The sequence below is a fragment of the Taudactylus pleione genome, unplaced genomic scaffold (assembly GCF_031769625.1).
Source record: "Taudactylus pleione unplaced genomic scaffold, aTauple2 ptg000046l, whole genome shotgun sequence".
In the NCBI taxonomy this organism is placed as follows: Eukaryota; Metazoa; Chordata; class Amphibia; order Anura; family Myobatrachidae; genus Taudactylus; species Taudactylus pleione.
The window spans coordinates 9,943,548-9,966,710 of record NW_028284448.1 but is presented as its reverse complement, the minus strand read 5'-3'; the positions used below and the strand labels follow the sequence as shown (position 1 = coordinate 9,966,710).

At 43.5% G+C, this 23,163-nt stretch overlaps 1 protein-coding gene across 2 annotated transcripts in view; it reads right to left on the bottom strand.

The window, feature by feature from the left end:
* FIG4 (FIG4 phosphoinositide 5-phosphatase) overlaps positions 1-23,163 on the bottom strand; it is a 420,643-nt gene that overhangs the window by 71,530 nt on the left and 325,950 nt on the right. For both annotated transcript variants that reach the window (XM_088460480.1, XM_088460479.1), the window contains exons 22-23: positions 8,442-8,524; positions 5,979-6,065 (exon numbers count right to left, since the gene is read on the bottom strand). In XM_088460480.1, the coding sequence (XP_088316606.1) occupies positions 5,979-6,065; positions 8,442-8,524 (170 nt within the window). The remainder of the gene's footprint in view (positions 1-5,978; positions 6,066-8,441; positions 8,525-23,163) is intronic.

Below are 23,163 nucleotides of genomic sequence, written 5' to 3'. Positions count from 1 at the left end.
AACAGCCTTGGATACCCAAGCCCCAGCCATAGCTGATCGAGTAACAGCTCCAGACATTGAAAATACTGGTTTAAGACATGTTTCAAGTTTTCGATCTGTAGGATCTACAGTATATGGAAGGATACTGACGGTATAGGAAACATAGCACTCCTGACTAAATGTGTCACATAAGCATCCACAGTAGGAGGAATTTCCCATTTAGTACCTTCAGTAGTTGGGAAAAGATACAAAGATGCTAATCTTTTCGTAACATGGAACCATTTACTCCATGTCTCTTCCATAAGTTCAGTGAGCTGCTCATTTAGGAAAACTCAGCTTTTACCAGCTTCTGGTGTTCAAACACTGGAGCCTTATGTCTAGCAGCTGGGTCATTATCCTATATATTTAGGATTTGACCGCCCTCACTAAAAAAGGGATATCCACTGAAAAAGGATGGTCCTCCTCTCCCGAGATATACCCTGGAGAAGAACCCGGCATATCATCTGATTTCTTTGATGATGTGTCTGAATCTACATGCTGAGCAGACTGATAAAAATATAACGTCTGCTTAGGTGCCTTAGTGACTACCGGACTGTTCGCAACATCCGACTGAGCCATACACATGACTTGAGTGGCAAAAACATCCATCCAGGAAGGACGTATAGGGGTGCAAACATAGCAAGCTGTGGGTATCCCATTAAAGGAAGCAGCGTGGGAGTAGCCACTAGCTGCGTCATCACCTAAGACAAGGAGGACACCCAAGATGGCTCCTGTACATGGGCTGGTAGACTGGACTGGTGAAGTTGTTCTTTATATCACACAACCAACCTGTATAAATTCCTGAGGGGACAAACCCACCAAACAGGGTCCTCAACCTCCTGTTTCCAATTGCCTCTTGACAAATCAATTATAAAAGGCAACAATGCATTGTAATGTGACAGCTTTCACAAATAACTAATAAATGTGAAGTACAAAGGAAAACCCCCACCCAACTGTAACCGATGGATGAGGAGAAAAAAACAGTTATAGTTATAACTGACAGTCAGAAATAAAAGGCAGTATCAACACAGCACTAGCAAACAATCACATACAATGCATATGTAATTCAGTTGCAATAGACTCTGAATCAACTACTCAAACACAGGGTTTAGTAGGATATAGAGCACCATATACCTGACCCAGAGGAGAGGTACAGATGGGTCCTAATACATCTAGCCTCCTTGCGCATTAAACAGCACTTCTAGTCGCGCCATGCCGTGGTTTGACTTGGTAGCGCCGAGCGTATTCTGTGCGAGTTTTTAGCTTGAAATGCGTCTTATTCACACAGAGATGCGAATAAATAGCACAAGCAGTTTCTGCTGATTAAAATGATATGCAGCATGCCTATGTTCTGTGAGCTAGTGCGGGTGTATCTGCATGCGAAACGCTATGTTACAGTGTCAGCGGCTGTAACACTGTAGCGTAGCGTTTCGCATGCAGATTCACCCGCAGTCGCACACAGCACATAGGCATGCTGCATATCATTTTAATCAGCAGAAGCTGCTTGTGCTATCTATTCACATCACTGAGCGCATTTGAAGGTAAAAAGTGGCACGAAAAGACACTCGGTGCTACGAAGTCACACAGAGCTCCCGCGTTGTGTGGCGTGACTTGTAGCGCACGGAGGATAGATGTATGTGGACACATCTGTATACAAGGAGACTGACCTAAAACCTCTTGAGACCAAACAGCTTCATCAGAGCACAGATAGTGGATTGTGAGCGTCTCATATGCACGAGGATGGTAGGAGAGGCGACCCAGACGTGGGAAAACCTTTGATTGATATGCGACTGGGTCGGGGGAGAAGCTGCCAGGGGAAAGCTTACCTCCCCTAAGCTGCGTCAACCGGTCGGATACACTGGCCTCATGACAGCAGAAGCGTCTGCTGCCGATCCCCGACGTCAGACGATAAGGCCTCGGTGGTCTAGTTAGGGAGCGGACGGCCCCGGGCCCTCACTGCAGCTGCTTCCAGTGCGTCTCCAGCGCTGGAAGCAAGGACTGCCACACGAGATTTCCCGTAAGCGAGGAATACCTTACCTGACATCTCCGTGCGTCCAGTTGCAGTCCAGGCCCCAGCATCACTGCTAGCAAGTTCTGCCGTGACCTGCTGAAATCACCAGAGATGTTACTGGTTTTGCGGCCCAGCGGAGGTAGACTGAGTCGCAGTGCATGCATCTTAATTCAGATGCTCAGCACTGCTAACTCAAAAACATAGAAATAAAATAACATTTAAAATAAAAGCTTGGAACTGCCTGAGCTGTCCCGTTACAAAGGTGCGTCTGAATTCTGGCGCACCAAATGAACAACTGAATGCCTGTGGACAGGAGCGGAGTATTCTTGGAGGAGGACTTGGGGCATCCTGGGAACTGAAGGCTTAACTGTTTGGTGCCTGGATCACTCAAACCACATTATCCCCATGGTATCCCTGTGGATCCCTATGGACCCTGAAGAACAAAAATGCAGGGTTGGTGGAGCCAAGGGGACCAGGAGAGGCAGCCATTTTGGACTTGCTACATAGGATACCCAGGGTGGAATAGGTAACACTTAAGAAAGATAACACAAAATGGGGATATTGCAGCATACTAAATCTAAGAGCAGAGACCTTACATAGTCAACAGATCCAAGTATTTTTCATCCCACCCACAGGTGTACCATGTGAGGCAGCCATCTTCGGAGCACTATGAAGGTTACAGTGTGTGAGATATTATACAACAAACAAATACGGGTAACCGAAACAAGTGTGGTGTGATATGCACTGAATGAATATACCAACAAGTTGCTTATCCCGCAAATGCCAGCACCATTTGAGGCAGCCATCTTGGGCGCACTGAGTAAGTTAAATCTGGCAGGATGTGCTTGTAGAAGTAGAACATCCAGGTGAAAAAAAAAAAAGAAAGTATGAATACAGTGGCAAAAACAAGAGATATGGTAAGAACTTACCTTTGTTATCTCTGTTTCTACGAAGTCCATAGGGTCCACAGGGTTGACCTTGGGGTATAGCTGGATTTGGATCCACGGGCACCACACAGTTAAAGCTTTAGCTCCTAGGATGCACTGGGTCCATCCTCCTCTATACCCCGCCCCCGAGCCACAGGCACCTCAGTTGATAAGTAGCCAAGGCCGGAGGAGGAAAAACAGAGAGAAGGAAGACTGGAACACATAAGAACCATACTTACAGAAAGGGAGATGGAAAACCAGTGACCAGCCACATAGCCCATATGAAGCCAGGTGTGTCAGCGCGGGTGCCCTGTGGACCCTATGGACTTCGTAGAAACAGAGATAACAAAGGTAGGTTCTTACCATATCACTTGTTTTCTACTTCAGGGTCCATAGGGGGTCCACAGGGTTGACCTTGGGGATGTCCCATAGCAGCTCAACTAAGGGCGGGGATGCTCCTGTGCTGAAAGGAGAATCCGCCGCCTGAAGGATGCATCCTGAGAGGCAAAGGTGTCAAAAGCATAGAACCTCAGAAAGGTCTGGATGGAAGACCACGAGGCCACCTTACACAGCTGAACAGCCAAGGCGCCACGGCTAGCAGCACACGAGGGACCCACAGACCTATTAGAATGAGCCTTAACAGAGGCCGGAACAGGCAAACCCTCCTGTGCATAATAACCAGAGCGAGTGCGAAGTACTGTCCTGTCCTGGTGAAAAATCAGAAAAGGAGGACGATAGGAAAGTGCCCCCAATTCTGACACCCTTCTGGCCGAAGCAATCTCCAGGAGAAAAACAGTCTTAACCGTTAACCACTTGAGGTCCAGCGACTCAAGAGGTTCAAATGGAAAACCCTGTAAGGCCCGAAGCACCACCGCCAAATCCCAAGGAGCCACTGGGGGTACAAAGAGCTGCTGAATCCTGAGAACACCCTGGAAAAAGGTGCAGACATCTGGTAGAGTATCTATCCTATGCTGGAACCACACAGATAGTGCAGACACATGAACTTTCAAAGAAGCTAGGCGTAAGCCTAGGACCAAACCACACTGAAGGAACGCCAAAACCCTAGAAACACGAAAAGCCTAAGGATCGTAGTTTCTGGACTCACACCATTGATAATAAGTATGCCACACTCGGTGGTAAATCCTGGCGGAAGCAGGCTTACGCGCCTGTAGCAATGTGCCGATGACTGAGCTGGAAAAACCCCGGGACTTTAAGACGGATGTCTCAAGAGCCACGCCGTCAAAAACAGACGACCCAGATTCGGGTAAAGGCAGGGCCCCTGAGACAACAGGTCCTGATGTTGAGGCAGAAGAAACGGAGCGTCGATGGAGAGGCTCCGAAGATCAGAGTACCAAGTACATCTGGGCCGAACCGGAGTCACCAGAAGGGTGCCACCGTCCTGTTTGAATTTCTGGTGAACCCGAGGCAGCAGGGATATCGGAGGGAATAGATATGCCAGCTGAAATGTCCATTTCACTGACAGCGTGTCGACCAGGCCTGCGCCGGCGTCGCTTGTCCTGGACCCGTACACGGGCAGCTTATGATTGTGATGGGAGGTCATGAGGTCCACCTCCGGCAGTCCCCAGCTGTCCACGAGTAGTTGAAATACCTCTGGGTGAAGCGACCATTCGCTGGGATGCATGTCGTGACGGCTGAGGAAGTTCGCCTCCCAATTGAGGACTCCTGGAATGAAGACTGCCGAGATTGCCGGCAGGGGGCACTCCGCCCAAGACAGGATGCGTGACACCTCCGACATCACTGCTCAACTGCGAGTCCCCCCTTGACGGTTGATGTGCGCCACTGTGGTGGCGTTGTCGGATTGAACTTGCACGGCTCTTCCTTGAAGAGCGTGACCGGACAACTGGAAGGCCCTATACACGGCCCAAAGTTCTAGAATGTTGATGGGAAGAACCGCTTCTTCCGCCGTTCAATGGCCCTCAAGCGAAAGTGGACCCGTCACTGCACCCCAACCCCGGAGACTGGCATCTGTCGTGAGCAGAACCCAGTCCGGGATCCAAAAGGGGTGACCCTTGTTGAGATGTGATGTCTGAAGCCACCAAGGAAGCGACAGGCGCACCTCCGGAGACAACACAAGCATCTGAGTCCTGATCCGGTGTGGTAACCCGTTGCATTTGGATAGAATCAGCCCCTGCAGGGGCCTGGAATGAAACTGGGCTTACTCCACCGAAATTGCTGGTATCATGCCGAAATACTTAAATCAGTAATGACAATGCAGTTTATGCTTCTTAAGTTGAACAATGACATTAGCTCCAGTTCACATGACAGTACAGGTTAAAAAGTATGGTAATATAAATGTTTATACTTAACACTTGCATTTATTATGGTAGATTTGAAAGAAAGGATGTTTAGTAAACAATACTTAAACAAAAATTCTATTAAATGGATCAGAACAGTCTCATAAGAGCCCTTTCTGAACCATAGCCCTCTATTTCAAAGTTCTGTTGGCTCATGGCTCTTGAGTACACAGTGTTCTTTGGTTTAATTACCAATCCCCTCATGCATACAGTATGTAAAGAATTGGGTATAACTTCATACAGTTTTTACATTGTAGGAAAAGATGTGGTCATCCTTTGATAAAACATTACTTTAAAATTTGACAATATCAAGTCAATCCAAGAAGGTGCGAGTTGCTATTGTGCAATCCAATTAGCAATTCGCACTGAATCAGTCAGACTGAATTCGCATCTTTCCATTCGCACACTACCTGAGGGTGATAGATGGAAAGGAAAATCTTTATTTTAAGGTTACAATGTCGGGACACTGTGCTGAACCTTGGACGACCCAAAATGATTAATTAGGAAATTGGAAGTTTCCAGTTAGTTTAATTAGTCCAATAATTACATGTCAATTTTTGAGGTAAAAAAAAAAAACTGTCCTCATATTACCCCAAAATCAACTTTTTTGTTAGTTTAGGCACACCAAATTTAATTACAATATTTTTTTAATTGAAAAGAATGTAAAACTAAACAATGAAAACAGTGAATTCGCAAATGAGAACTTACAGTTTTGCAATTGTGTCCATGGGCCATTGGCTTGTTTTTAGTACTCTCTTTTCTTGTCTATGTTGGCAGAGACCCAAATGCACAAACCTAGTGCAAACAATGGAATATAGGTCAGCGTACACTTAATAGAATAATAGAATAATAGTATAACAAAAACAAAAAAGTGCTGTTAGAGGCAAATATTATGTAAAAATTAGCAGCAATAGTAGCAAAGCAATAATAGCGCAATGTTAGACCACATTCAAAGGAGCTTTGCACATCATTGGACATGCAAGACCATAAGACTCACCACAAACTTTTAGAAGTGTACCTGTAAATACTGTTACATGTCATGCACACAGTGTATGTACAGCTTATATATTCGATCTTATGGTGCATACACACGGTCAGATTTTCCCTTCAGATCTGAACGATAACGATTTAAAAATCGTTCAGTCGTTCATATCTGAAGGAAAATCTGACATGCCTGAACGATGGACGATGAACGATGCGCGTTCCCGTTTGTCAGATAACGATATCTGACATCTGATGTGTTTGCAGTCAGACTTGGACGATTCCATTCATTTTAATGCAGTCAAAAATCGTTCAATCGTTCATCTGACAAATCTGACCGTGTGTATGCTCCATTAGTCCTTATTAATTCATCTGTGTTTGGACATTACAACAGGTTTATGAATCTAGAGTGTGAGTGTGTGTGATCCTAGTTTTATTCTGTTGAAACCAAGCAATGAGCAAAAAAAGGAAACCGTAAAATGTAAATCCACAACCAAATTGCAGATACAAAGATCTATCACAATCAACACAAATAAAGCATATTTACTAAAGGTCGATTTTCAATAGATAAAAAATATATAAACACTGATGTTGTGTTTCTGGGGCTAAATCACACCTTTATTAATACTTAAAGTACAAATCAAAAATTGTCTGTTAGTAAAAATGTGATTTATCTCACTCAGAGGGCCTGAATCAGACCCCCTCGCAAGCGCTATGCTCTCGCGCGCGGGTCGATGTTTGGCCACTGCACATGTGCACGCCGCAGCTGGCTCCGACGTGCACATGCGCGAGACCCGGCTAGCGACGGGCGCTCTGTCGCTACGGGTCTCGCACCAAAGCGGGGCAGCTGTCGATTTTGATTGACAGCTTGCCCCGTTTTGGAGGCGGGCAGGGGGGTGGCTGGCCAAACGGAGGCCTGCCATTTGGGGGCGGCCCCACTGACATCACGAGCGATGTCAGTGGGTGAGCTTCCAGTTCTAAGAGAGCCGAAAGCTCACTGGGGCTTGCGGGAACGAGACCCTACCACAAGGGTCTCGTTGAAAGCCCCGATGGTCGAGACCATCGCGACCATCACCTGGCCGCTCGCAATAGCTGTGGATGGCCACGCAAAAAAAAAAAAAAAAACAACGCCCTGATTCAGAGCGTCCGGCTCTGAATCAGGCCCACACTACATACTTTCCTACTCCTTGAAGGAGGTCGGTCCCCTTTTCCAGATAGTAGTCCAAAGGTCTTGGTAAAATAAAAAAAACTATGAGAGACCCCATGGACTGCACCTGAAATTACTTAAGGTCATTCACGCTCAGCTCTATTTACTTCAGTGGAGAAGCAGTTTCCATGGCAACAGCCGCTGTCAGCCAATCAGTGGCTGGTTTCAATGATTGGCTGAGAGTGGCCTCAGCCATGGAAAAAGCTGCTTTTAAGCCCAAGAAGCATGCACAGATCATAGTGATGCTTTTCCCATACTTGATTGTCTCAAGTATTGTTTGGGTGGTTTGAAAGTCGGATTTGAAGTCAATTTTTATTCGATTTCCAATCCGGCTATTGCTAAATGAGGGGGATCCTGTAGTTAACAATGGGAAAAGTTCAACGTTTGGTCATGGTTCAATTCTGATTGGGATTCGGTTTTATAGTCAGCTTTATATTCAGTTTTGCCTTTAGTAAATCCCCAATTTGCAAAATCGAATTAAAATCCACTACAAATACACCAAAATTGCAAACTCAACCTTTAGTAAATATAACCCCAAATCTCTTGTTTGTGCTTACATGTAGAACTAGAGGTGTAACAATGTTGCACACCTTCTCATCAAACCGTACTCACTCCAGTTAAAAATGTGTGGGACATCATAAAGACCCAGCAACTTGGTCAGCACTGAGGTAGGTGGGCTCCATAACGATTACTCTTTTCACTGAGAACAGAAGCTACCTCGACCCCTCCTGGAAGGTCACCACGTAGCATGTTTTAACATAGTACTGTTAAACCCCAGAGTTTCTGCAGTAGAAAGCAAATTGCTCACAATGCACATATATTTCTATATGCATTATGTTAAGGAAAGAAACAGATTTACATATAATGTTATGACTGTTATGAAATCCAATCTGTATGAAGTCACCAGTGTGTTAGCATTCATTTTCCCTCAATCTGAAAACAGCATGTCAGACTTTTCAAGTTTTGACATAATAAATTATTACCTTGTATAGATTTGTAGATCAACCTCTGAAGGAGCATCTGAGAGATTAATGCCATATGTTTCTTTTGTTGACTGAGAAGTTGTCTGGAAGAAAGACAAACACTTACATGTTACACTTTTGCAACAGTTGAGATTTATTTAATCTTAGAGGCTGATTCAGATTTGGGAACAAAGCAAAATATACAAGCAACTCTGCATGTGGACAAACCATGTTGCAATGTAAGGGGGTGAAAATACTTTACCTTTTTAGCATCCCTCCAAATAAGCCACTTTCTTTGGCTTATTTGAAGTTATCATTTAGAGGGGTATTGGTGGCACTACTATATATTGTGAGGATCCCTTGAAGGGTATAATAGACAACAACCTATATTATACAGCGGTAACTATCCCCAATACATCTCTTACATATATTTGTTGATAAGACAGTGACTGGTGCGGAAAATTATTCCTTTTCTTTTTAGCATCCCCCCTAGTGCCTAAACCTAAATCGCCCCCTAACCCCGCTGCTGACCTTCTGGATGCAGGCACCGGGAGAGGAGGTGGCTGGGGTGTGAGGGAAGTTGCAGATTGATGAAGGAGAGGATGTGGCTGTGGTGTGAGGGAAGTTGCAGATTGATGAAGGAGAGGATGTGGCTGGGGTTTGAGGGAAGAAGCAGGGTGATGGAGTTACGAGATGAGGCCCATGGGGGGGTTACATTGTGCAGTGTAAGAGGGCTTTACTATAGAGCATCTGTCAGGCAATAGGTCCCAGTGGCTCTCCACAGAAGTGCAACCTCAGACATGTGTCATTTGCGCATGAACAGCATCCCTCCTCATCCTCCTCTCTGTCCGACGAATACGGACGTGCCCAAGTGGTCCCGTAAGTAAAAGAGCCCCATGAGAATCCAATATCCACTGTGCCACTACTGAAGTGGGGCGGTATGACAAGAGGAGGAGGGCCATAGGAGTGGTGGTGGGTCCCCCTGTTTTAAGTGCCCCGGGCCCCCAAAGGCTTAATCTGACCTTCCTTCTACGGTAAACTCGGGGAGAACAGAAATCTCTTGTGGAGTACAAGGATATTCTTTTTCTTTTCTTTTGCGTACTGTGATGCGGCTGCTCTCAGTCACTGGTTGGCTGGTAGGGCACCGCGCAGTGATGAAGTCATTATGCGGCTCGCTCTCTCCTATCAGCAACTGATTTAAGGGACTCCAGTCCATCTATTCTGTGAGAAGCCTGAGAGGACAAGATACGACCAAGACCATGAATGTACATTTCATCCCACTGCCCCCTGTTCCAATCCACAGTGTGCTTTGAATCATGTAATACCTGGGATTTAATTATTATAATCTCCGGTATTATTGGGAATCAAAAACATGCAGGATCCCATGATTAGAATCACTAGATAAAGAGCATCTTTACCCAGCCTACTCATTCATTTGGCAGCATTTCCAGCTGTAACAATTTGTGTTCTCACTACCCAAGCCCCACACTCTCAGCAGACCACATTCCTCATTCAAATCCTTGTGCATGCCAAAGGACTCCCACTATTTATTTGATTTCACAACTGTACATCTAGATGTCTCCTCTCCTGTCCTCCTTCATCTGTTAGTTTGGAATATAGAACTGGATGTAAATATAAAGGAGGAGCAGAAGTCTCAGATTTTCAAATACACCCATGCTAGCTCCAGCACTATGCAGGTGTTACAACCCAATACAAACTTCTTTTTAGGTTGCACCTTTGCCTGACTTTCCTCAAAAATATTAATCCCAGCCTCTCTCACCTATGTTAGAGATACAACGAGGCCTCTGAATCAATTTTTTTTTCTTTGTCAAAGATGTTCACTGCTGTTATGTTTAAGCCGTTAATGTTGCAATACTTGGTTTATCACTGGGCTAGCATAATTTTTCTAGACTTAGTATATTTGTAGATTTTGCTGCTTGTCCTATGATCCTGCCTTTGATGGTTGCATGTGAACTGTTCGTTTTTTTATTTTCAATAAGAATAGATTACATAAAAATGCAAATAAACAAAAAGTAAAGCAAAAAAAATTACTTTTAGTACAAATCCCACAAAAAAACATTTAAAAAAAAATAAAAATCTACTGAATTTTAAGGTCCAGGTTAAGTTTTACATTTAGGATTGGAGCATGTGAGGACAAATCCAGGAATATACTGGCACAGCAGTGATGAAGCTTTTTTGTATGGTTAAGATAAGAAGCATTCTGTGTGGCTTTCCTGCAAGATGCATTAGTTTCAGTGAGAATGGATGATATGATTTTGGGAGAAGGGAACCAGGGCAGAGAAGGCAATCATTTTTATGCCTGCTTTGCAAGTCCCCCATTGAAATGTAGTGGATAATACCATCTCAAGATGAATAAATAGATCAGACACCGCAGTCCCCATATGGGTATGTGGTAACCAATAAACAAAGAAAGAGAACAAGAGAAGGTAAATCTCTTATTAAACAGGAGGAAGTGGTGATAGAGTACCCCGTTTCTCCAGCAAAACCCCCCAATAAAACAGACCCCACTAATGTAAGATGAAATTCAAAAATCTAATTTTTAAGCTACAGTATTATTTACACACTGGTGTTTTAAATTAGATTTTTAACTGTTGTTAAAAGACAAGTAAATCATATTGTGTTTATGCATGCATTTAATATGCGTTTAAAAGAAATTAGTTTACAAGTGTGTTTAATGTGCATTTCCAAATATGTGCCTGTGATAAAGCTTGTGTTGAAATGCATTTGCAAATGCTTCCTAATTACATTTAATTGCATTTACAATGGGTAGAGAGAGAGAGAGAGATGAATGTAAGCTTTCAGCTGCATACATTTGAGTGAGACTTGCTGAAAGGCAGAAGATGAGTTCTGCACAACACAATCTATAAACAAATATAACAAATATGTATGGTCTCATTTGGTACAATAAGTGTTATTTTCACAACCATTTAACTGAGCGTGACTCCTGCTAAACACTCAGTCTAGATGCAAAACTCTAACGCCAGTGTGTACCTTTCATTAGAGTCCAATGGCATATATATGTTATGCCAACAAAAAAAGCAGTATGCAGCCATTGCCAAAAGTTTTGAGAATGACACAAGTATTGGTTTGCTGCTTCAGTGTTTTTAGACCTTTTTGTCAGATGTTACTATGGTATACTGAAATAAAATGACAAGCATTTCATAAGTGAAATGGTCTGAGGATGCTTTACCGTTGACATGACAGAGGACGAAGACTTTTGGAGGCTGGCCTAGTGTCAAGAAGGGCAGCAAAGAAGCCACTTCTCTTCAGGAAAAACATCAGGGGCAGATTGATATTCTTCAAAAGGTACAGGGATTGGACAGCTGAGGACTGGGGTAAAGTTATTTTCTCTGATGAAAACCCTTTCAGATTGATTGGGGCATCTGGAAAAACGCTTGTCCGGAGAAGGAAAGATGAGCGCTACCATCAGTCGTGTGTCATGCCAACAGTAAAGCATCCTGAGACCATCCATGTGTGGGGTTGCTTCTCAGCCAAGGAAGTGGGCTCACTCACAATTTTCCCTAAGAACACAGCCATAAATAAAGAATGGTACCAAAACATACTCCAAGAGCAACTTCTCCCAACCACCAAGAATAGTTTGGTGATGAACAATGCCTTTCCAGCATGATGGAGCAACTCGCCATAAGGCAAAAGTGATAACTAAGTGGCACGGGGAACAAAACATCACAATTTTGGAACAATGGTCAGGAAACTCCCCAGACCTTAATCCCATTGAGGACTTCTGGTTAATCCTCAAGAGGCGGGTGAACAAACAAAAACCACAAATTCTGACAAACTCCAAGCATTGATTAGGCAAGAATGAGCGGCCATCAGCCAGTATGTGGCCCAGAAGTTGATTGACAGCATGCCAGGGTGAATGCAGAGATCTTGAAAAAGAAGGGTCAACACTGTAAATATTGACTCTTTGCATAAACTTAATGTAACTGTTAATAAAAGCCTTTGACACATATGAAATGCTTGTAATTTTACAGTACTTCAGTATACCATAGTAACATCTGACAAAAAGGTCTAAAAACACTGAAGCAGCAAACTTTGTGAAAACCAATACTTGTGTCATTCTCAAAACTTTTGCCCATGGCTGTAGTGTGCATATAGTGTGTACTCACACTTTATCCTTCATAAGAAGTCATTACTAATACAGTACAGTAGCACACATGTGGTGGCTTGGCTGTTATAAACTAAAGGATTACTAGTGGTTGGATTGTGGTAGTCCTACTGCTAATATTAATGCCCTGACTTGCTAAATTAGATAAGTGAACAGGTCACTGCTTCCCATGAGACCTAGAACCAGCTCACCTGTCTCCTGAAATATTAAACTGACACACAAACATACTATTTTGAAGAAAGGAAAAAAAGTTGTGAGAGTTCATTTGATACTTTAAAACATAACTTTTATTTATGACCCTTAAAATATAGGCCTAGTTTATGATAGATTGCAAGGAAGTATAAAATACAGTAGTGATATCAGATAAGAATATGTTAACTAAAATAAAGATAAAACCAATTGTCCACCTGTATCTTAATCCTTTATTATCTACAACAAATAGTTATTCCAATATATCATTAAATGATAATATTAATAGATAATATTTATAGATGTATTAGGATACCAATTGTTCTGGGAACCTTACGTCTTTGCCTTTATTAGTTCCCATGAATATCTGTAGTATGGTTTCCACTTGCAACTTAAGTGGGTTATTCACTATGTTTCCTTTAGTATTTAAAATGTAATTTCACATTCGCAACTTAATAGAATGTTCCCATAATTATTGCAATATTGGGATACTGTGTATCTAATGTTGGCTGCTAATCTAGATCTGGCTAGATTCTGTAGTTTAGTTTAGACATGTAATGTCCTTTTCACATCTCAAACCCAGGTCCAATCAGGGACACTGAACCCAGGTCCGACCCAGGTCAAACCATTTCACACTGCACTTTCTACCCGAGTTATTCCCGGGTTGGCCCTTTTCCAAAACTCCATGGATGTCATTTTAAATGGACTTTTAGGCTCACAAAGATGAGGTGTCAGAATGGAACAAAAGGAGAGGGGTGGGGACAGCTCATAGCATAGCAGCAATCATGGCTGACAGAGCACAAAGGTCAAAAAATATCCACTCAAGCCTGGCTGCCCCACTTTAATTTTTATTGTGGTCATTCATTTTTAGGTAGTTTTCCTAGGATTTTAATTTATTTATTACATGCTACTGAGTCCTGTGGAAGCCTGAGGACTGCAGCAATTGTGCTATATTTTTTATATATAGCAGAATCCTTTACAGTTCCTGTCAGCTGTCTGGCAATCTCTGCCTCACCCCTATTCTTAGAAACTCCTTCACCTCATCAGGACTCCAATTTGCCATGGTGCTGAAAATCACTCTTTCTCTGTGTAGTATGCTGGCAGGGCTCAGGCTGGTGACATAATCAAGGCATACAAAAAGCAGCCAATCAGCACTTTTCCCTGAGTCCCAGGTTGAATAACCGGGTCAGACACTTTTAAGTGCACATAGACCCGAGTCCGACCCGTATTTAACACTGCTTACAACCCGATTTGAAATGCCAGGTTGCTCGACCCGGGTTATTCCAAATTGGTGCTTTTAGACTGCACCTCGACCCGGGTCGAGCCGCCTCAACACAGCAATAACCCGGGTTATTTTGGAGATGTGAAAGGGGCATAAGTTATATCCCTTTCACACCGCTATTGGCAGGTCGCACACACATAGATCCCGGGTGCAACCTGACTGAGACCCCTTTCAGACTGGCGGCCCGACCTGGCAATAATTCCCGGATCGATGACATCACCGCCAGCTCTGCTGAGCCAGCGCTTGGAGATGAGATCATTTCCAAGAAACGGCTCTCCCTATGCAGTGAATGGAACCCGGGTCGCCTCAACCCAGGTTACCCGTTCACACCGCACCGTGAGATCATTACCCAGGTTGAAGTGCCGGGTTGCTCAACCCGGGTTATTTCAACTGGGCCCTTTCACACTGCGCAGCAACCCGGGTTGCTGCGCGTTCATGTGCAGTAACCCAGGTTATTTGATGGCAGTGTAAAAGGGGTATTACCAATATTAATATTTCTGTTCAGCTACGTTCGTTTCTTAACGAGGAATCAAGGGGAACTAATAAAGGCAAAGACTGTGGTAAGGTTCCCAGAACAAATGGTATTATAATACATCTATAAATATTATAATTTCAAGATATATAGAAATAACTATCTGTTGGGGATTAAGATACAGGTAAACAATTGATTTTATATTTATTTTAGTTCACATTCTTATCTGATATCACTACTGCATGTTAAATTTCCCTGCTATCTATCATAATATAGGCCTATATTTAAGGATCATAATAAATTAAAGTTATGTTTTAAAGTATCCAATGAATGCTCACAGCTGTATGCTTTTGTTGTATGTAAAAGAGGAGTAAGTGCACTGAGTAAAGAAACCCCTATCTTTCTTCCTTTCTTCAAAACTGATAAACATAAGGGGTATCAGTGGCACTCCTGTACTATCAACAGGATTGAAATCATAATAACAGATAACGGACATAAATATATTACATATTCCATATACTCCTAAATGTCACCTATTGAATTAAATTAAAGTGACTAGTCCAGTGCCAGAATCCACCCCCTTGTTACACAAACATACTGTGTGTAAATTTCACTATCAGTATAACAGGCGTTATGACCCTAAATAAAGTTGTTCACTTAAGAAATCCTACAGTTGAGGGGCCTATCCATTAGACGACTTTTTGAACGATTCAACCAAAAGCAGGAGGTTTTGGTCGGAACGTTCAGAAAGTTGGGTAATGGATAGCCGGCAAGGACCAGCGATGTGCGTGCATGATGGGTCCTCGCCGATGCCGACTATCTGAGGAACATGCTTGTCAACCTGACGACGAGCGTCAGGTTCCACATGTTCACAGATAGGTGGTCAGTCTCCTGCACTGAATGACATTTTAGTGACTGACAACTAGACGTGCAGTTTTTCAGGTCGCTTAATGGATAGGCCCCTTAAGTTGGATACTCACAGATGAATCTGCATCAGGGTCAATTTCCTGATACAAGTCACTGAACTGCTTTAGCAACAATGTAGGCAACAACAGAATGTTTTATGGTTTTAAGCTGGTCACAGCTCACACTTTTCAAAATAAAGACATTATTACAGAACTTTCATTGCGTATACTATCAATTAGAGAAGTCACATGATAGTAGCAAAGGCTGAGATGAATATTATTGCATTTGTATAAATTACTCATATACAAGTTTCAAATCCAATAATGAATAACCATTGTGTGGAAGTGATAATATAGGCATTACATTTATTTCGTTTTATGTAAGCCAGTTTAGCTGAATCTGTAGGATGTGTATAATACAGTATTACATTAAAAAATATATATATTTGCCGAGTAACAAAGCAGAAATGTCTCTTTATGAAAAAATAATTTATCTTGGCTGTTGTGCTGACAACATCTCAGAAGAAAAGGTGCTTTGAATGTTCCGGCTGTGGGGTCATGCTATTGCAAAAATTACTCTGTCAGAAACAGGGAAATAAAGTGCCTGCTCCATTCCAATCACAGCTGAAGTTCTGATAGATTTTCCTAGTAATGGAAAAATCATATGAAACGCAGCAAGCACTGTAAGTGCCAGAGCTCATAAAGCACACTGATCATCATCGTCATCATAAAGTTCCTGAAAACTTTTGCTGAAAATTATTTACTGCCACCAGAAGTAATAAAAGGTATAAATGTAGTGTCGTTATTTGTATTGTAAGCACAACGATACCTAACATTTCAAGCCTTGATTTCAAGTGCTTAGTTAGTGGAAGGGATAGCTTAGCTCGTATACAAATAAAAAAATAAAAAAAAAAAAGTGAAATTTAGATGTCATTCATCACTGAATAACAACAATTAAGCATATAGGAAGACATGTGAAAAGTGAACATTGCAGCACACCTGTAATGGAGTACAGTAAATCAGCACCCTTTCTTGGGCACAATTCACCTGAATCTCAGCACACATCCTTGGGAACAGACACAAACAGACCTTAAAATAGGAATTTTTTTAGAGCTGTACAAATATTGCTGAGCAGCTCTCCTATTTCCCCAACTTCTACCATGCAGGGAAAATAAGGGATAAGTTTGCATGGAGCCAACACATATTTTTTAGTTTGTACAACAAAATCAGAATTGAGCTAGTTAGGAGTCTGACACGTCTTTCGCAACTCTCAATATGTATGCTCATTATAAACCTGCAGCCCCCCTGCAATGCAACATGGTTTTGCAAGGTAGGTCATTCCATGTCAAGTGGACCAATTTTGAAGTTCATCCCCACTGCGGAGTCGGTGACAGTGAGGGCCATAGTTTTGCTACATAGTGTGAACTAAAAATTTCCCAAAGTTAGTCTGACAAATGTGCCAGCCTTCACTTTTTCAAAATTGGAGTTGGTCAGGTTGGGACCCCTGGTCCACTTGACATGGAATGACCAAGGTTCAAATTGCTCCTTTATTTTTTTCTTGCATTGCTTCCAATTCTGCTTAAGGCCCAAAATGCTTAACATAACTTGGTTTACATGCTAGTCTAGTAAACACAAAACATATGCTTACATGAATGCTAATATTGTAAGAATTATCAAAAACCCTTCAGATTATGTTTCTCCTGTCCGGTTCAGGGGGAGGAAATAATTTAATCAGGGAATTCTGAGGTCTCAACTCAAGTGGGGAAAACAAAAATTCAGTACTGGAAACAACACTGATTGGATTTGTACGCAATACTGTATTCCACACTGGAACATTTTGTTCATTGTCATTTTTGCACTGGATTGCCCATGAGGCAGTCTAGGCAAACACCAAGGGCTCAGTGGGTTCTAGGAGGCCTGCCAGCCACCCACTGACGGCCATTTACATTTCATTAGAAAAAATAGAAATTCCATTTTTCTTATGAGCAGGCAGAGCCTAGGAACCGGGAAAGAAAGGGTCTGCAAATTCTTATTGTACTCCGGGTCAGCAACTAAAGGGTTAATGGCAATGTAAATATGGTGGCCCTGCAAATATAGGGGCACAAGTATCCCGCCAGGCGCCCATTGTAAATGTGTACTCTGCGCTACGCGCCGAGTGTTTAAAAAATAAAAACGTCTTTAAAATGGTATGTGCAAAGCCTGATGCTGTGCACAGGCATGAAATGTGAAGGTATTTAAAATGTATGATTTGAAATGTATATTTTGTAGAGAAAATGCACTTCCTGAATATGCCTGTATAAGACATGACAAGCTTGTGACTGCAGAAACTAGATGCTAATTGTCATTCCCTAGCAGGAGGTCTTATGAATAGAAAGGCTTGACTGGAAGGTTTCTGTGTAAAGGTATGAATGGTGTCATATGGCTAAACCTTTCATTTACAGCACTTCCAATAATTGTAGTTCCTTATCGCTGCTATTTGCAGAAATTAGAGAGTATGTCCCATCCAAATGTATCAAAAATCACATCCAGGGACAGGGCTCCTAAAGCTTATCTCTGCAATGTGTTAGAAGGGAAGTTATCGCATTAGCGCTCACTTATCTTTTATATTGGGACCCCGAGGCGCTGGTCTATTGGGGATGTCCTCGGATGCAGCAGCATATTACAGAAGTCTGCAGTGGGAATCTATTTACACACAACGCTTTCTGCAGCTTTTGCATCTATTACCACAGCCACCGCATACAAAGATGCAGTAGCTGTGCTAACTGGGGGCCTGATTCAGACCCGCTCGCGAGCGCTGAACGCTCGCAAGCGGGTCGATGTTGCCCTAGTGCGCATGCGCACAATGGAGGCTGCTCCGTCGTGCACATGCGCGAGACCCGAATAACGACGGTCTCGCACCAAAGGGGGCATGCTGTCGATGGTGATTGACAGCATGCCCCCTTTGGTGGGCGTGCCGGGTGCATGGCTGCCCAGACGGATGCGTTCCTATAGGAATGCCTACCGTCTGGGGCGAGCCCCACTGACATCACTAGTGATATCAATGGGAGTGCTTTTGGCTCTGATAGAGCTAAAAGCACTCCAGGGCTTGCGGCAGCGAGACCCTTGACCATCGCGACCATGGTGGTCAACCACAGCTATGCGAGCGGCCAGGAGGCCGCTCCAAAATGAGGGAGGGATGGCCCTGATTCAGAGCAAGCGCTCTGTCAGAGCGTCCGGCTCTGAATCAGGGCCTGGGTCCATATCCGAACCAGGTGCCATAGCCCATCTTCAGAAGGTGTTAGCTTCCGGGCTGATCTTGGCCAAACTGTTCTTAATAACCCCCAACTTTTCTACATACAGTAGATTTGATTAGGACAGGTGCTCTATTTTGCCTTTCTGTAAGGACTCATTACAGTCACTCCCCGGGAGGCCTGTTTACTACGAACAAGTGGTAAGTTACTCAATTTGCTACACAGGCTATATGCCTTTTCCTTCCAAGCCAAACACCCATACCTCCTCTTACATATTTAACCCCAAATTCGGGATTCATTTGTCTTTCCTAGGACAGGTCTGTGCTGCTGCTGCTGCAACAAAGAAAGAAAGAAATATCGCCAAATAAGATGTGACTACTCAGCAACTTACAGAACTACAGCACAGCGGGCATGGTAGCAACTATAAAATCATCAATTCAAAATCATTGAAAACTATCACTATAGGACCTGCGCTCTAATCTAATCTAATGTACATTTTATCATTTCACGGGAGTCCGTCTCGCGCCACGCATGTCGCGATTCGCTGCACTACAGGACAGGATGTAGCTGGGCATATCTGTATGTGTAAAAGTCTCGAACACATGAAACAATGTTAAGGCCACAAGCTATGAGCATAAGAATCAATGCTACAGGAAATGGTTACAATAATCTACACATAAACAAGTCTAAAAATATATTATCACCAGAAATAAAAGAATAAATAAAAAAATATTCAGCATGTGATGACGACAACTTAAAAGTTCAGACAATTTTCATGTTGTCATGTCTATTGTTACACAATGTAGGAGCAAATAAGCCCGACTTTCCTTAAACTATGCATCAGCCCCAAGGTGTTCTCTTTACTTTTTTAATTATTCAAAATGCTATTGTCACAAAACGTTAATCATACCCTGTCTGGCGGTGCTTTATTAAGGTGGGCCATTCTGTTCGAGGGCGATGTCACTGCGTTCCTAAAGGTCATAGCCGCAGCCATGTTGGTTCTGATAAGATGAGTGCCAGTATCCAGTCACTACCTGTCTGCTGCGCTCACATGACTGCTTCCTCCTATCCAGGGCAAGAGCGCCCTATTTAAAGCTGCACCTGCCATTAGCCCATCATCGGAATAACGTGGAACAATGTTCCTCTGTGTGCTCACTCACCAGTGTATATTTCTTGTCTCTGATCTGTTGCTTAAACCTGTGCTCCAGTCACCTGGATCTCTGGGAACTACTGCCTCTGAGTCAGTCTCATCTACTCTGCAGCATATCGCTAGTGCTGGTGTCCAGTCTGCACCCCTTCAGCCTGTGTTCAAGTTGCTTTTCTCCTGCTGGTTCCATTCCGGTTCAAGTTCTGCCTATTCCAGTCCATCTGAAGTTGCTGTTTACATCCGGGCCCAGTCCGGTCTAGCCTGTGTCCTTCATTCAAGTCCTGGTATGGATTAGCCTGCAAATGTCAGCCTGTGTCCTTCATTCTGATTCCAGTCTGGTTCAGCCTGCTACCTTCATTCCAGTCCCAGTCAGGTTCAGCCTGCTACCTCCATTCCGGTATCAGTTCAAGATCTGCCTTTATTATTCCTGCAGTAGTCTGAAGTACACATTTATAATCACTTACTTTTCTAGCACTTTCAAATGCCAAGTCTTCTGAGTTCATCTCACCTGCTCATTGCAGGTTCAGCAGTCGATTCCTGGTTTCACTTCAGACTGTATTGCTGCTCAGCAGATTCTGCTATTTGTCTCAGCATCTCATGCCCCAAGCCTGTTTCTGGGACTCTCTGCTCATCGTCCCATCGGTGTCACCATTAATGGTAGTTGTTATCCTGATGGAGATCTCTCTGAGTGTTGGGGTTCGTGCTGAGTCTCCGGTAGAGTGGTCTTCTCCTGGTGTTGGGGACTGGATCTATATCCCTCTTGGAGTGTATAGGCTCAGGCAACCAGCTCCGGTATCCGGGTCGCACTATCTTTAGTGGATTCCACGTGGGCTATTGGTTAACTGTATAACTCTCAGGGTTCTCCAACAATGGTTCCAGCACCATGGTCATGAGGTCAGAGCTAGGTTTGAGCTCCACTCAATTGGGTCCAAGAGCAGGCAAGGAGCCCTTCAGTAATCCCTGTTACCTTTGATGATGCTAGACTACATGCCCTATGGGTCCAACCGATGAGCAGACATCTTATCCAGCCACCCCAAGTCCCATATAGCTCGTCAGCCTAGTCCATGGGTCCAGACTCGGATCTGAATACTCAAATCGTAACAGCTATTAATGATTTACAATTTACTCTTATGCGACTATCATGGCACCCACAGTCACATGAACTACAAGGTAGTGAGCTGAGAGACTTTGAAAGACAAATTTTCAGGATAATAATTCACAGCACAATCCCCCTTCTCTGCCATCATGTACATGGAGCAAGTATTCTGTCTCAGGTGATCCTCTCCTCCAGTCTCATGGGACAAAGGGCCTGATTCATACCCGCTCGCTAGATGCGGCCGCTCGCTCCCAGCGTATGGTAATTCAGCTAAGTGACGTCAAGGCAGCGCTTGCACAGCAAGGCATAAGCACGCCCACTATGTCTTGGCAAGCGATCACTTTGTGTTTATAGACGCCCACCAGCCTGTCTTTAGCTGCCCACTAGTGTACGTCATCTCCAGGAAGCATATACAACCATCGGTACATCGGGAACCATCGGATCAGACCACAGCACTTGCGGTTGACTGTACCCTACCGTAAGCACTGCGAGCAGCTCAATGTAAAAATCTACCAAGTGCCGTGTACTATGACGCTGTCTGTTAATTATGAACGCCCCAGAAACGGCGTGAAAACACTCAGGCACGCCTGCATCCACAACTCCACGCCCCTGTTACTACTGGCCTGCCCCTGTTACCACCCACAAATGGCCTCTCCTGTCACTCACTCCACTGGGCTGTCTTTGCAGGGCTAGCGAGCACATCCGATCGCTCGTACTAGTTTGCGCACACACACTGCGAACTACATGCATGCGCACATTAGCGAACATCGTCTGCAACGAGCGGGTCTGAATCAGGCCACAAGCGCGCACAGTGCTAAGATGCAGCAGTCGAAGCCTTTTATCGCGCCACATTCTGTTTACAGACTCCGTCGCACACAGATATAGAAGTGTCACATATTAAATTAATCAGCACAGTCTCATTGCGACTTAGGGCCATATTCAATTTAAGGCGTTAAGTCCGGATTTGCGGTAATTTACCGCCGATTACGTCATTATCGCCTGTTTTAGTTTTCCACCGTATTCAATTTAAAAGACTTTCCGCCTAGGCGTTAAGTCAATGCAATGTAATAGGCAGTAAAGTATCGCCTATGAATGGCAGGCGTTAAAAAGTGCAGAATTGGGGTTTTGGGGTGAAACATTTCGGGAACCCCCGTGCAGCCTTCAGACAGTCCCCCAAAGGTAATCTGTGTCAAAAAAAAAAAAAAAAAATTAAGGGCACCCCAAAAATTGACTTTGAAAAAAGGGGCGAAAAAAAAAAAAGTTGGGGTACAAACTTAAAAAATAGAGAACCTTACTCTGGGGGGGGGTCCCCCAAGTATGCCCCAAGTATTTTTTTGATTGCAGGTGTTTGCGGCAGGAGGGTTTTTCACAATTTTTTGAAGGCAACTTTAAAATATGCTGAACCCCATTTTCAAGTACCCCAAATTTGATGCCCATAGTTATTTTGCCCCCAAAAAAATTCTAAATGCTCTTCTGCATCACCTTATGCAAAGTCGCATAAAAAAAAAAGCTAGATTGCTCTTCTGCATCACTTCTTCAATGTCGGGAAAAAAACACCAGCTGCGGCTATTTAAAAACCCAGACTTTCTTCTGCAGGCAAAAACGGTGGTACCCATAGTGATCCCCGAGGTCTGGACATCTTTAGGGGGGTCCTACAATTATTTCCCAAAAACTCTCGTTTGTTTTCGCTGATCCAAGTATCACCGGGTCCCGTTTTTGCCTACCTTCAAATTGAATACGGGGTACGCGGGCACGCGCGTGATACTTTAACGCCTGGAAAACAGGCGAAGCCAGCATTAAGTCCGGGCAGCGTTAAGTTAACTCGGCTCAAATTGAATACGGGCCTTAGACGCATCTTCAGTACAAAAAGTAAAAAAAAAAAAAAAAAAAAGACGCCTAACACTAGCAGAGTCTCATTGGTGCGATTGCAGCAAAGACAAGTGAGGGCACATCTGTATCAAATTCATGTTATGCAGATACAAAACAGGCTGTTTCAGAAGACTGAGAAAATGTGAATTGCAGTTTTAAATATGTACGAGCATAAACATTGCAGGATTAAAAACATTAAACTCTCAGGGGGGAATTCAATTAGCTGTGATAAGCTTTTTTTCGCAAAAAAATGATTATTGTACGAATAAACACTTATTGCGGAATCCTATTAGACGCAGTTTTCGTGAGTGCGAATTCTCCACAGCATTTAACGCAAATTAGTTATCACCACCTCCTGAGCAGGTGATAAGTTATGGAAAATCCAATTTTAAGGTAGAAATGTCGA